Source organism: Trifolium pratense, linkage group LG3, assembly GCF_020283565.1.
Source record: "Trifolium pratense cultivar HEN17-A07 linkage group LG3, ARS_RC_1.1, whole genome shotgun sequence".
Lineage (NCBI taxonomy): Eukaryota > Viridiplantae > Streptophyta > Magnoliopsida > Fabales > Fabaceae > Trifolium > Trifolium pratense.
Window position 1 is genome coordinate 12367079 of NC_060061.1, and position 16518 is coordinate 12383596.

The window sequence follows — 16518 nt, forward strand, 5'->3', positions numbered from 1 at the left end:
TGATTCACCGCCACCGTACAATTAATGCCATTTTAACTTGATAAGCCACAAGCTACAATATGTAGTTTGCAAATAAACATGTTTCGCATTGTCTTCCTTCAGTTTCTCGCTCTTTTGTTTTTATCGATTCTCAAAACATACAGTGCATAATTAAACTTCTTTTTTAATGATTTAAACTCCTACTTGATAAAACAAAAGCTGTGATTAATACTTTAACTGATCAACAAACTCCTAATTTAAAGCTGTGATTTAAATTATCCAACATTCTTGCTACACATTGAGCATCAGGTATGCGGTTCAGAAAAACTGATCAACAAAGTGCTCATGGATTAACAACCTTTTAACTGTCAGTAATTAGCATTGCAGTGACCAGTGAGCATCACTTATGTACATTAAATCATATTATTGGTGAAAAAGACAAGTAACTCTCCAAAGCATGTCTAAATGTCGGCCAGCATAAACCACTGGCTACAGGTAAAAACAACTTCAGCATCGCCAAGTGCAAATATATAAAATATAACTAAAGATTAGCCCTTTGCGAGTCTCCTATCATTTTGGGGTGAGGATCAGATCTCCGCAGCCTTACCCCCACCAGTATGCAGAGTTGTTTCTACAACTTGAACCCGTGTTTGCAACTACTTTTTATAGATTAAAAAAAACTACAAAAAAAAGGGTAAAAAACACAAAAGAAAATAAAAATCTGAGGGCAATAAGGAAATTTAAGCAGGTGACATGTTCCGAAATTCCTGCATCAGACCTGAAAAATCAAGCAGGAACTTGGTTGGATTCTCGCAATTTCATGGACTTAGCATGCAACCTCGCCATGAAATCTGGATTGCCCTGGAGTCTCCCTTTCACATATGAAGTCCGGGCATCATCCACTAGTTTATTAGCTTTGCCGGCTTCCTCAATGAGTGAGAGAAGAGTCCTCAAGCAGTCCTTTCTGTTTTCTTCACGGTGTTCAAACCTTGAAAATATGGAAAAGAAAATTTTAAATACAAATGTTGCTACTTCAAGGTTTTCAGACATAAGTTTTATAAAATCGAATAATGCATAAATCAACTTTTGTTTATATAGCATTTACCTCTCACTAGTAATTGTAAGTTCATCTCTCCCTGGATGATAACGTTTTCCTACCAATTCTCTTAGACGGCGAAATTGGTATTTTGAAAGTCCAAGCTCCTTCACCGTTACAGATAGTTTCACTTTCCTATTTTTGGGATGCCATGCATCACCGCCAGGAGCAAATACTACTCGACTTTGCCACCGGAGAATTGGGCCCTCACCAGGCGGATCATCAGAATAGTTTTGCTCGTCTGGCACAGAATTATCAACAGGCTGCAAGGCCGCTTCTTCTTCCGCCTTCTTCAAATATTCCAGCACAAGCTCATCCTCAAACTTCTTAAACTCTTGAGCAGCAACTTCAGGTTCAAGTTCCCCTCTTTCGCACATATCCCCTAGCTCATTAAATTTTGTTTCCACCTTCTGTTTTATATCGTCTATATAAGATATCAAAGCAAAGAAAATGATCAACAAATAGTACTCAAACTACTGCAAGGTGATCACTACTATTCAAACATCATCTCAAAAGAAGACAACTTCCATGGTGAAGCCGGAACATGTATAAAACCCTTAACGATAGCTTTGCACATTGAAATTGAATGGAAGACTAAAAAGGCCGGTTGACATTCAATTCATAACCAACAAAATTCATTCAAAAATAGATATTTACTGCAACCAGTATCACATATTAAAATCACTACATTCCCTTCCTTCAAAAAAAAAAAAAAAAGCACTACATTCCCTCATATTCTCTAACTTTTAATCACTAACTCCTACACCACTGCACCATACCACAAATTTAATATACTACCTACTCCTTAGCAATAGCATAACCAACCACGGAGATTACAAGTGCGTTCGGAAAACCTTTAGTTGAGTTTATCTCATAAACACAAGCACTTGCGTTAGTGCTTAGGAGAACTTACAAAAAATCTTACGAAATTTCAATAATCTCAAAATGATAGCTTATGAAACGACTGAACCGACAACTTATGCAAATACAGTTTAAACTCATTTTCTCTCTTATTCCATAAGCACTTAATTAACCTATATACCCAAATGCACCCTATATTTTCCCAAAATTATCTAGCTTTCACAATCAAACATAACCTAATTTTCAACCAACATAATATAAAGATATGAACAAACAATGGCGTACCTGGGAGAAGTTTATCCCAGTTACCCATATCCTCGAGAATATCCTCGCACTCCTTTGTATGCATAAGAAAACCATGCTTAATACCATCTTGAACAATGTCATCCCATTTCTTCTCATCCATATTAAAGTATGGATCTTTAACCATTTTCTTCATGACATGGTCTCTTGCATTATACAAATCATCAATCTCCTCATCAGTTTCATGCATCTCCTCAAAATCTTCTTCAAAATCCTCATCAGCCACATCATCAATAGGTTTAATAAAAAGTTCATGCATCAATTCATCATCAGTATCCTCATGTTTTCCTGATAATCTCCTCTTCAGAACTGCTTCCATGATCGCCGGAAGCATTGTTTCGTCGCCTTTATAGTATTTTTCAATCATAGCTTTAAAATCTGAAATACAAAAAAAAAATAATAAGTAATTCAGATTTGTAATTGGCATTGTGTGTGTGTATATGAGAATTGAAAGGAAGAGAGAAACCTTTGTTGCTGACGTCTTCGAATTCGATAGGGGCGGATTCTTTGATGGAGGGAGCTGGAACGGGTTTTTCGATGGTGGAGGGAAGTGGGGCGGGTTTATCATCGGAGGAGAAGAGACGGAATCGGGAGTGAGATGAAACGGCGAGTGGAGTGGCGGTGGAAGAAGAGTGATGAAGAAGATTGCGAGTGTAGAGAGAAGCATTTCTCAGCAGAAATCGTCTCATGGTTACTTTCACACTGTGTCTCAACTCTAGGGTTTCAGATTTCAAGTTTCAATCTGTGCTTTTTTATTTTTTTATTTTTTTATAAGCAAATTGTTTTGTTGCAAGAAAAGAAAAAATTAATTAAATTCACTCAGTTTTGATTTTTTTTTTTTTTTTTTTTTGAAGAAAATGAACTTATAGCATTTCATTGATCAATAGGTGTTCAATACAATGTGGTATATCAACCAAAATACGGGGACTAGCTGCATATGTGGCCGCCTTAGCTAAACTATGAGCAACGGCTTGTCGCCTAATAAACTCAACACTAGAGTTGTTGTAATAATTAGAGAATAGCTGTTTACAATGTGAAATAATATCACTGAGCTCAGTAGCATCACACTTATTTGAATGAAAACTATCCACCACTATCTTTGAGTCGAGCTCAAAATCAATTGGTCCTCAGTTTTGATCTTGTATTAGCTTTTTTACTTACAAATATTTAATATACATTAAGGACCCATTTGGAATAACTCGTTGGTTCAGTGGTGATTGACGTTGAACTTGGTAGAAAGGACTACGGTTCGATCCCCCGCAACTGCATTTAGGAGGGGACTGGAACCACTTATTGTCATAACTCACCCCGAACTCTGGACTACTATGGCCCTTTCTCCTAGAAACCAGAAAGTGAAAACCAAAAAAAATTAAAAAAAAATTACAGTTTTCATTTTCGATTAATAAAAATTATTAGTTTTTTATTCTTTCTGTTTGTATTTGTGGATTGGATCTTAGCAATTTTACATCTTGCAAAAAGGGTATGAAGAAGGTGGACTTAAAGAAATTTGATAAATTGTTCTCTCATCTCCTTGAGTTTTCATTATTTTTCTTCTTTTTGAATTTGTAGTTTAAGAAGGATGAAGAAGATGAAAATGGTGTTGAAGAGATGAAAAATATTTAATTTTTTTATTTCATATTGAGTCCCTATTTTAATCTTATGATTTTGGTGCCTTATCAATTTCTTTTTTTTTAAAAAAAAATATTACTGAGTCACGAAAATAAAAATGTGAAGTGAGCGTTAATAGCAAACATGACAATGGTGCAACTAGTAGATACAAGCCATGTCGGCTTTTTTTTTTGTAATGTGTCAAAATTATGAATTAAAACGAAAAGTATCTAATATTACGATGGCAAAGCAAATGCATTTTTTTTAGGGATTAACACTCAAATTCGTCCACATTACAAGGACTAAAAACACACTTTGCCTTTGTCAAAAAAATAAAAGCACACTTTACCCGAAAAACATATGTCAAGCCATCGTGGCAGAGGACACATCATCAAATGCATGTCATCGTTTTTGTATAACTTATCTAAATAAATGACTAAAATGAAAGGAATATGATATTACAGGGACAAAACGAAAATATTTTTTTTTCAAGGACTAAAACCTAAATTTACAATATTACAAGAAAAAGGGTTCAGATATCATGTTGTAACAGCAGGCCGCAGTAATGTATATGGGCCATCTGATTTCATTTTAATGGCTGAGATTGATGTAACTAAAAAACACAATTTTTAATCTTGACCGTCTCATCTAAGATTAACGGCTGAAATTAAAAACAGCATGCTACTGCGTGTAATAATTACAGCAGCAAATCCGGATCCGAAGAAAAACACATTTGGCCTTAATTAAAAAGACTAATTATTCATGACCAAAAAAAAAAAGAGGACTAATTATTCAAACTGAGTGTGACTATAATGGCGACTCAGTGATTATAATTGTGATGGTGTGACTGCTTTGTTTGCCACATTAGAACAACGCTTATCCAGTTAACACCATTTACCATCCAAGTGTGAATGTGATGTGATATCCACTAATGGTGGAAGTTACACCGATTTAGATTGAGTAAATGGTTTTCCCTGCATTCTATATATATTTAAAACTACAAGATTGCATACTTTACCTAGCATTCCATCTTCGAACTTAGTATTAACATTGTATAATAAGTACAACAGCAAGACAGATAATACATTTCTCCCACCAAAGCATCAGAAGGAATGACATTATAATCCCAAAAAGGATATAAAGTTAGCTTGGTGGTTGGAATTCTAAAATTAAAGAGTGAAATGATAAGGAGGTCGAGAGTTCTATCTCTGCCCGCGACATAACACTAACATATAACTACCATACAAACATTTGTCATTCCAAAACACAACATTAAGAGTGAAACATTTATTTGAATTGTACAAATACCATACACAATCTATCCTATCATCAGAGCAACTAGTTCATCATCAAAGTACCAAAATTGTGCCTTTCCACACAGCCAAATCTAGTATTTCTTCCATTTTCTTCTATTATCACAACATGTGTAAATATTTATGTCCAGGAATTAAGGGGATCATAGCCATTATTGAACTGTAAATACTTGTACAGTCTGGCTTAAACCCACACATCCTCTCTGTTAATCTGTTTTACATACCCACTTAACTTTAGATTCATATTTAGTTTTTCTCCCTTTTCAGTAGGGAGTTCCGGTTATAAAAAAACACTTTTTTTTCTTTTTCATTTTCGCTAAGACAATCTCAACGAATTCATCGCATGAGACCAGCTTTCATCTATTGTGCTGTTTAGGCGTATAACAAAAACCGACAATTAGGCTGTCCACACCATGCCAATGATGCCATCACAATCACTACAGATGGATGGACTTTTCAAAGTTTGCACCAAGGCAATGAAATTAAGGCTTAGTTTTAACCAAGGTAACAGAACTGGCATGCCATCATATCATTAAATTCATTTGTAGTATGTGCCATGTGATTTAAAGAACTGATGATCCGGGTGAGTCACCTGAACTAGCCTTAACCATTTATCTGCAGCCTGCAAGAGTGAATTCATTACTTCATTGTCGCCAACTTCTTTTTTCATCCAAATAGATCCCTTTAATTTATAGGCAGCCATTGCAAAAGTAGGTATGGAAATATTTGGTACACCGTCCATCTCACTGGGATAAACCAGTGTAGGACCAGGAGTAGGGGCACTTCCTGCAACTAATCAAAATAAATATGTTGAAAATAAATCAGTCGACACTGCAACAAACAGAAATTATATTTCATGTTTTTTAAAGCATGGATGATTTTTGCTTAATAACAGCTACCAACAAGTCGAGTAATGCATTGTAAGAATCAGTTTGTGTTTTTCCATATTTGTCAATTTAATGCGTCATGCTTCCTTCACAAGAAGGCGATAAAAAACGTGGTTACAAATCAGTTGCAGACTTGCAGTCATTCTGTTCTTAGCTGTACAGTTGACAGCTGACAGGATGATGCAGCCATTTGTGACAAGTTCTGCAGAACTACTACATGTGCAGGTGTGAGCAATGTAATTGTAAAACATGTGTATCTAGATTTACATGAAAAATGATATTATATTTAAAGAAAGTGTAGTAAGGAACTCTTGGAAGTTATACTAGAATATCTTAGTTTATTTTCTAGGATCAGTTTATATTAGCATCGTATCTTGGATTATCTCTGGCGCATGACGTACATGCGTCAGCATATTATCTCCAAAGAATTCTTCCATTTCATCCACCCTGCTTGAATTCTAGGGTGGATATCCTCTATTTCCCCAACATTTTCTAAGAAAGACCCTAAGATAATTAAACCAGAAGACTTGTAGTATATTCCCCAATACTCACCTCTAGGATACATTTTTAAGTGACTCCAGCCAAACTTACATTCTATATACTTTTGTTATCCTTCAAGCACTTTTCTTTTTGTGGGTATAGTACCACTTGTACTGGCTACCAAATATTGGGTTTAGTACTACTGTTATTCATTATTAATACAAATTTTGCAGTTCAAAAAAAAAATCAAGCTTAACTAACAATCTCTATTCTTTTGTTTTGTAAAGTAATCGATCACATATTATCAGTCCTAAACAAAATTTATAGTGTTTATTTCAGTTCCAAAACTAAAACACAATGACACTAACACATAAAGCAAAACATGGTATTTATATTTATAAAAGTCGAGGAAGCAATTGTTACTCCCAAGAGTTAGATACAAGCCATTGGAAAAAATGCCCATTTTTTAAGCTAGCGGGAAAAAAAAAGGAATGAAGTGTTAATTGTTTCTGACTGATATTACAGAGGATAAAGGAAAGAGTAAACCCCAGTTTTGATCCTCCAAAAATAAAAGCATCATCAAATTGGTCCTTCATTGTTGGACAAATATAATTTCGATTTGTGCATGCCTAAGGGATGCTAAATTTAACACTTTAAATTATTAAGAGAAAAATTTATGGCAAAAAAATCTTTGGAGGACATTTTGATACCACTTTGCATTTTTGAAGGACATAATTGATGATAAGAATCTTTCAAGGACAAAATAATGTGTCTTTCAACTTTTGAAGAACAAAACCAGGGGTAACTCAAATGGAAATAATATTGAAATAGACAAGTATATCTACTAAAAATTTTGAGCCAAAAGAAGTGCTATATAAAGCCAAAATGCCACTGCAGATAAACACAGACTTGAAGTTGCAAAATTACCTGTCAAGGGTGTATGGAGTGTATGGTAGGTTAGAAAGCAGGCATCTAAATCTTTTAAAGTAGGACCTGTAGGTATTCGATATATAGGATACCTAGAAAATGACATTTAAAATGTTAACCGACAAAAAAGATCTGCACTAAAGCATCAGATCAAGCTAACCTTGTTATGTCTATACAAAACAGCAACAAAACAAAAAAAACAAAAAAGGAAAGAAGTTAAGCATTAGATCACCATGCAACAGACATCCAACTGGTTGGCAATAAATCACAACTTCTCAATGACATGAGGGCAGGATAGTCGCGTGCAAGATCTAGTATCTGTCCAAATATTGTAAAGTATAAGATGGACTGTTCAGATTAGGGTTAAAAGCCACAAATTAATTAAGATCAGACATTGCCTTGTCGGTCAGCGGTTCACGGCTATAAGGATGACCTTGTTCCAAATATTGAAAAAGCAGTTCTTGAGGATTCCCAGTTTCACTGTCATCACTGCTAGAAAAACCTTCCTGTACTGTATTGTGTTTGTCATGTATAGACAGTGTGCTCATTTGAGAAGAGACACCACTTGTTGAGTGTTTACTGCTTCTCTGTGCTGTAAAACATTCGGTCCTTTTTCCATAGTCACAATCACTGCTTCCTTCACTACATGAATCTCTGTAGTAATCACCATCACTATCTTCACTTGCGTACCTAATTAAATAAGAAAATCATTTCTGGTTGGTTACAAGCTAATGCATACTAATAGCTAGAAAGATCATATATACGACAATTGCAAAGCAGTAGGAAAATAAGCGAATATATATATCAAAATAGCAAAATTAAATTCACTAAGTTTGTATTACACTGACTGCATACAAGAATCAATGGTCATACAGAGAGGGAGAGAGAGAGAGTAAAAAAAAGGTAAAAACCTATCATATTCAATACATTGAGATCTAAAATGAATCACTAGTTCATCAAAATTCAATGCTGATTTATATGTTATTATCTCGGCCAAACTCTCGATGACTACAAGGACCAAATTAAACCAATAAATTTATGTTTCTAAAATTTTGAAGTGTTCTTGGTTAAGGTGAAAATTGAATGGAATGAGGAGGGAAGGAGTGAGATATGATATCATAGACGAGAAATGTCTAGATCTACTCTATTTATGCTGGTTTCACTTCACAATACAGAGAGAAAGTGAGAAACCTGAAGCAATAAAATGAATGATATTAAATATTGATCAGATAAGCTCCATATCAATATCAAGCATAAGAAGAGGGCTCGACATACCCTCAAATGCAGTATCTCCACTTACCTCTCACAAACATTTTATACACCCTTCCAGCTGACAGCCAAACTTTTCAACCAATTATATCTAAACAGTTAAAATACAAATCAAAATATGAGATGCTGCACAACTGCCTTGAACTTTAGTGATTATTTAACCATCAATGCATTAACTCTATTGCCACATGCTATCGTGCAACCCGACAAAACTGCTTCTTATGAATTTAGATCCATTGCAACAAAAACCTGCCTTTTATTAATAGCTTGGACTTCGGATAAGTTGCTCAAAAGAAGTGAACTGAACACAACAAGATACTAGGTTAGGGGTTTACTACATAAATCAATCAATGTCACAAAGGTTACTAAATGACCATTTACTTCTAAATCACTCTTAATAATTTGATATAAAACCAATTTGATATTCATCTCTTGTCATAATCACCCACTAAATTACTCTTCTTAAGCTTCATAGTATGACTCAGAAAGTTAATCTCTTAATAATTTGACATGCTCATATAGACCCGATAGTCATGTGGAGAAACCGTTAGTCATCTTATGTTTTTCTCTCCTATCCCCCTCCTAAGCTCAATAGGTATATCATCTAGTCCAACTACCTATTCATTTGCTATCCTCTCCAATTCCTCCTTTACCTCATGCTCAGATTCTTTGATATTAATTTTGATCCTCCTTTGTCGTGTTTAGTCAGCATGTTAGAGTTCAAAGAATACTTGTAAGTTGTGTCCTTCATTAAAATGTTTATAAGAAAATAACTATTCCATTCCATCTTTCATTGATATCTTGCTCTGTGAATAATAATTTTTCGTCATCATCTTTAATGCATCTCACATTAATATGTTGTTAATCATAGATAGCCTAGCGCCCAACCCCAAAACTGCTAAAGTGGTTTAGCAGATAATAATGGCTGTTATTACAAAGACTAAAGAGGAGTATACAAAAAAAACATAAACCCCAACAGTATGCATAAATACTCAAAAATAGAAAAATTCACAAAATTAAAAGAGTTGCCATACATAATAACAATTAAATTAACTAATGTTTCTAATTTGTCACTAACATTAAAATAAAAACCCAATAAAACGTAACTACCAATTCAAGTTCTAAAAGTATTCAAAATAACAAGTGATTCTTTAAATAGAATCACTATCAGAACAGTGTGTCTATCGTGTAGGATGCCGCATTGTCTTCGCACTATGCAGTTACCAAAAATTTAGATACAATGCCGAGAATGGGTAGATAACCTGAACGTGATAGTTGCAAATACAATCAATGTTTAGCGTCCCCTAAAGGACTATTTGGTCTAAATTTGAACCGCTACTACTGCTAGTGTAAACCACAGATAAGCAATGTTTAGCGTCACACAATGGGTTTAAGTCTATTGCTTTTTTTATTCCCTACTTCTAGCAAGAAGTCTGTAGATACTTTGTCCCCCTGCTTTGGTGTCTAATGACTATAAACTGTCAAATTCTTTTCTTGGTTTCTTACTTAGCTAGTTATAATTATTTGCATTTTCCCCATTCCTTGGTGCCTAATTAGTATTTATTTATTTTATTCTTAACAATACATCCATAACCTAAACTCCAAAACACTATGGCTGGGCAGTAACCAAACTCGGGGTATTATGACTTTCTCCTACACAAAAGATACACACGCATACAGTGAGGAGATAGAGAGAGAGACAGAAACAACACACTTCAACAATTTTGTCCAAAACTTCAGGAAAATGGTTTGAAAGTAAAGGCATTACAATACCAAGTGAATTTGAGTTCAACAAACGTAGAGCTTAAAAGCAAAATTCAGAACAATTCATTTCAACAAATATGTGAATTTAACTAGTTAACTCGATATTTTTTCTACACAAAAGATACATACATATACAGTGAGAGACACACTACACACACAAACAACACACTTAGGCAATTTTTTCCAAATTTCAGAAAAATGGTTTGAAAGTAAAAGCATTACATCACCAAGTGAATGTGGGTTCAGTAAACGTAGAGCTTAAAGGCAAAACTCAGAACAATTCATTTCAACAAGGGGAGGGATATATTGACTCCAAGAGTAACTCTTTTTAGTTACTCGAAATCTTGGCCCTTAATTCAAATAGTAATCAATGGCTGGATTAATTAATATCCCTCCTCTTTTAACAAATATGTTAATTGAACTAGATATGTTTCCTATGAGTTAAATCCTAAACTGTGATTTGTGGTTTCAGTATCATTTTTTAAAACCATGATCCTATATTAAATCCTCAAGAAAAAGGAGAATAATCAATAGAATGCTATTCAATTTTCTTTGCTAGAAAATATGAGTAAAAGGATGAAAATAGTGCTTAAGTTAATTGCAAAAACCAATGGGAGAGAGAAAATAGAACAAAATAAATTAGCTATGAACTTATGTTTGAGACACATGTTTTACAAAAGACCAAGTAACATGTATAAAAGAGGATAGTTTTACTCATACAATGCTCTCGAGTTAACAAAAATAAAAATATTTGATAACAGCCAAGCCCATCAGATTATCTATTGTAAAAAGCCAACAAATAGTCTTCCCGACTTTCACCATTTTGAACTCCTGCGGTTTTATATCTATTGGGCGCAACCTGAGCCTATCCTGGGGGCTTGGGCGCAACCTGAGCCTACCCTCAATGTGCCTCCCCCTATATATGTTTGATAAGTCATTTTCAGATTTGTAGAAAAACTGCCATTTTTTCCCTGTATCCATAAGTTTTTGAATGTGCTTAAAAGTGGACCTAGAGGACTGATTTTTTTTACGAAATTTTTTATGCTTGTTAGGGACATTAAAACAAGCCTAACCATGAAAGAATCGTAATTTTCCGATGTCGGATGAATTAATTACTATTTTTTCGGCTGAAACGCAAAAAAATGCGGATTCGGCGTAACCGCCTAAAAGTTGAATTTTGAGCCTTTTTTATCCCCACACAATATTTATAAGTGGACTAGAAAGTGACAAACCATTATATATCTATCTATCACAAGCATATAATTTTATTTCTCTTGCATTTGCTTTTCAATTTTTCTGTCAACCAGCAACCTGTTGGATGCCGAGAATATTCATATGATTTGGCGGATGAAAGAGCTTATTTGAATGCAAAGGGATCAAGATCTGATGAGGGATCGGGAGAAAAAGGAGCCGTTGGTTCGGACTTTTTGTTGAGCGAAGGGACCATGGGAATATGGGTCCCGAGCGACCCTGAATCTGCGGATCCAGGGCAATGGGTGGGTTTTAGTGGGCCCTATGATGGGAAACTATCATGTTAGGTTTGGAGAGAGATCGGACCTATTTTTAGATTAACAACAGAGCACAGTCCAGCATAAAATCCATTTGACCAATTTACATGACAAACAAATCACTAATTCACAGAGCAACAGAACAAAGGAGTCACACCTATGATCAACTAAACCATTTTTCCAGCAATTAGTGTTGTATTAAATTAAACAATTGTTATGCTATATATGTATGCACTATGCACATATAACAAAAAGCAACGATTCTACATACGAAATGGCAATACCTTGGCTTGGCATTCGACTTCTCAGTAGGTTGACCATATAGCTGAATAGCTGACAAATACGGAACATAGTACTGGACTACAGATTCCCTTTGATCGAGTAGTAAAGGGACTCCAGCACCATATGCACTCCACTCCTTAAACGATTCCCATAGATCATTCAGAGGAAAGTAAGACTGGTACTCGACATCACAAGTCTTCCAACCTCTCATTGTCGTCTACGCACACAACAAAATAAAACTAAAAATTAATGAACCATACAACAACAATAAATAACAACAATTCACAACAATCGAACTTTATACCATCCGATCATATAAATAATAAGCAGCTGAACTTAAAAAGGGGAAAGTAATAAAAACGAGTAAGCGAGCATTTTAATCCTAAAAAGTATAACGTCGGGTAAATTTAGTCCTTCAAATTTACAAAATAGCAATTTAGTCACTTAACTTAAATTGAACCGCATCCGACAATTTAGTCTTTTTTCCAAATTTATCACCATAAATTCAAAGATTATATCTTTATATGCAACAATATGCAACAAAAGCCATATCTAAATTGATTGGCGTATTTTAATGTAAGCCACTAATTTTCCAATTCGTAAATTTAAGGGACTAAATTGCAACAATACATCCTAAACTAAACTTGTCATCATTTACACAATTACAGAAAACAATACAAAACAAAAACACTAAAAAGGTTAACACATTTGCAATCATTGTTTCAGCATTTCAAAACCAACAAATCAAAAAAATAGTTGAGATAAACCTTAGAGAAATACTGAGCTGGAACCAATAGCTTTGTGGAATCCAAGAACCTATCAATGTTACTAACAGACTCTACAGATGGAACTGTTGTTGTTGAATACAAAGATTGGTTATTGTTATTATTATTATTATTATTATCAGAAATTGAATCTACAATTTCCTCTTCACCATTCTTGGCTTTCTGAGCTTGCTTACGTTGATTCTGATTCTTCCTTGCTTTGACAGGAATGTAAAACCGATCATCACCACGAACACCCCCAAACTGCAGTGCAGTACCCAGCATTTTCCAAATCGGTTTTCACAATTCTTCTCCTCCGTTTGGTCACCGAGAAAACGGAGGAAGTATTGGTTGAAATAAACACGACCCAAATTTCAAAATGTAATTTTTATCGGAAAAAATTGTTTTCGATTGTTAAAGAACGAGACCCAGAAAAATTGTTATTCGAAAAAGGTTGGATCAATAAGAGGAAGTTGAAGTGTTTGATATTGTGAGAAAAAAGAGGAGAAATTGATGAGCAATGGAAGATTGAAAAGGAATATATATGTGAAGAAGAAAAAGAAGAAAAGCTTGATTGCTTTCTCTCTCTTAAGTTACGACAAAGACAAACAAGAAAAAGGAGAGAAGAGAAGAATGTGTGTGTAGTGCACATAACATAACATAACATACCAATGTTTGTTTGGTGGGGATTCTATGATTTTGCATTTTTATGGGTCATTTTAAATGATTATGTAAATGTTTGGGGTAGGTTCTTTAATTAACTACATTAATTGCTTCTTCATTATTACAACAAGAGCATCACTTTTGTCTTCAATAAAATTTTAATTACTCTAGTAACCAAAAAAAAAATTAAAAAAATTACACTATGTACCAAAAATAAAATTTAATTACTCTGTCTATGTGAGATTAGCTCAATTGGCAGGGAAATGGATTTTCTGTCATTACTATTTGACTACAGATTAATCTCAGCCTTCCAAATTTATTAAAGTATATTATTAATTTGATCAAAATTCAATCTAAGGATTTACATGTAGTGACTGCATGACTGCAGCATGCTTTGACTGCATGGGATTCAGGTCTCGGTTGGTAGGGGATATTGAATTATACATGTAGAGAATAAGATTCAAACCTTAGACACTATTTATTCATTTTTAAGGTGTAATTTCTAATAGTATCCTACTTGACAAAAAAAAAATTAATTACTCTTTTCAATTTTACTCTCAAACTAATATATTTGCATATGTTGTCCCTCTTATTATAAAATAATAATATTTCATCCGGTCCTTTTTATAAGGAACACTTTGGGAAAAAAATTGGTCATTTTTATAAGAAACTTTGACTAATTTTCAAATATTTTAATTAAAAAAAAAAAAGATTTCTTTAAAAAAAAAGTTTCTTTAAAAAAAAAAGTTTTTTTCATTTTTTTTAATTAAAAAATAAATAATTACTGAGTTGGCAATTAAAAATAAATTAATTTCCACGTGTCATGCCACGTCAAGATTCGTCCATGTCATATGCCCACTTGTTGAGCCAGGGGGGTAACGCAAGGAATCTTGACATTGCAGGGGGTAATCTCAAAAAAATATTTTGCAGGGGGGTAACGCAAAACTCGCCTATTTTGCAGGGGGGTATGACACTATTTACCCAATTATTTAAAATGAATTAACTATACTTTTGGTAAAAAATAAAAATTAATTAATGTATTCAATTGAGACTTTTTTTTTTTTTGGGTTAGTATTCAAGTGAGACTTGGTTTTTGTTTTTGACACAAAGGATGGTTTTGGTGGCTGGTGGCTGGTGGCTTGGTGAAGTGATTCAATTAATGTGTGTCTTTTTTTAAGTCAATTAATATTCGATTATTTTTTTAAAGGCAAAAATGAAATAAATCAATCAAAATCAAATAAACTCCACGGTATAAGGCGTGTCAAAAAGATTACAAAAAATTATTATTATTATTATTATTATTATTATTATTATTATTTTCCTTAGGAGTATATTTAAATCATGAGGCAGTGATGAGGACAGGAGTAAGATTTTGAATAATGCAAACTTTGAAAGGGTGTTTTCATCATTATCACTTGCAGTAAATTGACAATGAATATGAATAAGAGTTAGACAAAGGTGAGTTTGGACCACTGCCAGTGGCCTTGCATGCCGCTAACAATTCAATATTCGTCTAAATATTTCTCAATTTCTGTACTATTGAACCAGAATACGTGTAGATCAGATGAGATGATATTGCCACCCTTGCAAAAGTACTTTTTTTTACCTTTTTATTTTAATTAAATTACTTGGAAATGGTAGTAGATGTGTTTTATTACTTCTTTTGAAATAAATAGAAAACAAAAAGGGATCATGAGTAGTATAAAATCAAGGAAAAACATTAACAAAAAATAGTCTTGTAACCAAGATTCCAAGTTAAATGAAGGTCCTTAAAGTTAAATTACTTGCAAGTTCAATGTAGTCTTAAAGTTGGGTTAGTGAACTAACATTTGAATATCGTCTGAGATGGATATCCACAATTAACATTTGGCATGTCTTGAATATGATTACTTGAAGCGGAAGAAATCTATGGTATACAAAAAAGTTACCAAATTAAGATTGATTTAATTGATAAAAATTCAACTCATATTTCACAATAACGTAAGTTTGAATCTTGCTACCGATGTAAGGATTTCATTAGTGAATGATATATAAATACTTACTCACATAAATTATTTTCCTACAAAAATATTAATACTATGATATGACCATATGGTAAACTTTTTTTTTTTTGAAAACTTGGTATCCGGTCTTAGGACCGACTAATTCAAGGGACCAATCCCACCGTCCACTTGTGGGGGGCCCATTTAAAGCCAGAGTTTTTTTTGCTCTGTATGGACTTAGCTTAGCCCACCGAAATTGGCACCAGTGGGAATCAAACATGAGACCTTAAGAGAAGCATACTCCAAGGGCTCAAGCTAACACCACTCGACCAACCCCAAGTGGGTTGGGGTTGACCATATGGTAAACTAAAGAAAATGTTTCAAAATTCTCACTTTCTTAGGGTATGTATGTTCAAAAGAAAAATTGTGAAGAGATAAATAATTGTGAAAGAGTGTGAGAAGAGAAAAAGATGTAAAAAATATAATAAATAAGCTATGATTAATTTGAAATACTAGTGGTCTAATTAATTTACTCAATGTACTCTGGTAAGTTGGCGTGATGTATTTGATACGTCCCTCTGTCAACATTTTCAACTGATATAACTGTCCATTATTTCTGGGTTTTAAAATTGCTATAATATTTGTTAAGAAAAATCATCACTCTATATCTATAATAATACATTTGAATTGGTCTTACTGTTTTTACTAGCCGGTATATCATAATTTAAAATAGACTAAATAAATAATAAAACATCAGAAATAAAAAACTTGATTAAGCAATATACCTAATCATAACTGGAAAAGTAAACTACATCACAATTTAATTAATTTG

The 16518-nt window shown here is 33.7% G+C and overlaps 2 protein-coding genes across 4 annotated transcripts; both read right to left on the bottom strand.

Annotated features, from left to right (window-relative positions):
• Positions 1-307: 307 nt before the first annotated feature.
• On the bottom strand, positions 308-2992 carry LOC123915770. 2 transcript variants are annotated; one of them, XM_045967007.1, is made up of 5 exons: positions 2706-2992; positions 2222-2617; positions 1085-1499; positions 758-967; positions 308-659 (listed from the first exon to the last, which is right to left on the bottom strand). In XM_045967007.1, the coding sequence occupies exons 1-4, from the start codon at positions 2926-2928 to the stop codon at positions 766-768; spliced, it is 1236 nt and encodes a 411-aa protein (XP_045822963.1). In that variant the 5' UTR covers positions 2929-2992; the 3' UTR covers positions 308-659; positions 758-765. The 2 variants fall into 2 exon arrangements, with proteins under 2 accessions (XP_045822963.1, XP_045822961.1); XM_045967005.1 differs by having other exon boundaries at positions 308-967.
• A 1989-nt stretch (positions 2993-4981) lies between these two features.
• Positions 4982-13733, bottom strand: LOC123916121. 2 transcript variants are annotated; one of them, XM_045967494.1, is made up of 6 exons: positions 13045-13733; positions 12280-12494; positions 7853-8144; positions 7687-7772; positions 7455-7546; positions 4982-5952 (listed from the first exon to the last, which is right to left on the bottom strand). In XM_045967494.1, the coding sequence occupies exons 1-6, from the start codon at positions 13324-13326 to the stop codon at positions 5699-5701; spliced, it is 1221 nt and encodes a 406-aa protein (XP_045823450.1). In that variant the 5' UTR covers positions 13327-13733; the 3' UTR covers positions 4982-5698. The 2 variants fall into 2 exon arrangements, with proteins under 2 accessions (XP_045823450.1, XP_045823451.1); XM_045967495.1 differs by having other exon boundaries at positions 4982-5946; positions 13045-13725.
• Between the last annotated feature and the right edge of the window lie 2785 nt (positions 13734-16518).

What these genes read in the sequence shown, in the direction of transcription:
- LOC123915770 (XM_045967007.1), bottom strand. Translation starts at nt 2,928, where the DNA reads ATGAGACGATTTCTGCTGAGAAATGCTTCTCTCTACACTCGCAATCTT. An exon ending in CGAAGACGTCAGCAACAAAG is followed by an intron (nt 2,618 to 2,705) that starts GTTTCTCTCTTC and finishes TTTGTATTTCAG; the next exon opens with ATTTTAAAGCTATGATTGAA. An exon ending in CTGGGATAAACTTCTCCCAG is followed by an intron (nt 1,500 to 2,221) that starts GTACGCCATTGT and finishes TATCTTATATAG; the next exon opens with ACGATATAAAACAGAAGGTG.
- LOC123916121 (XM_045967494.1), bottom strand. Translation starts at nt 13,326, where the DNA reads ATGCTGGGTACTGCACTGCAGTTTGGGGGTGTTCGTGGTGATGATCGG. An exon ending in GTGAACCGCTGACCGACAAG is followed by an intron (nt 7,773 to 7,852) that starts GCAATGTCTGAT and finishes ATATTTGGACAG; the next exon opens with ATACTAGATCTTGCACGCGA. An exon ending in ACTCCATACACCCTTGACAG is followed by an intron (nt 5,953 to 7,454) that starts GTAATTTTGCAA and finishes TATTTTGATTAG; the next exon opens with TTGCAGGAAGTGCCCCTACT.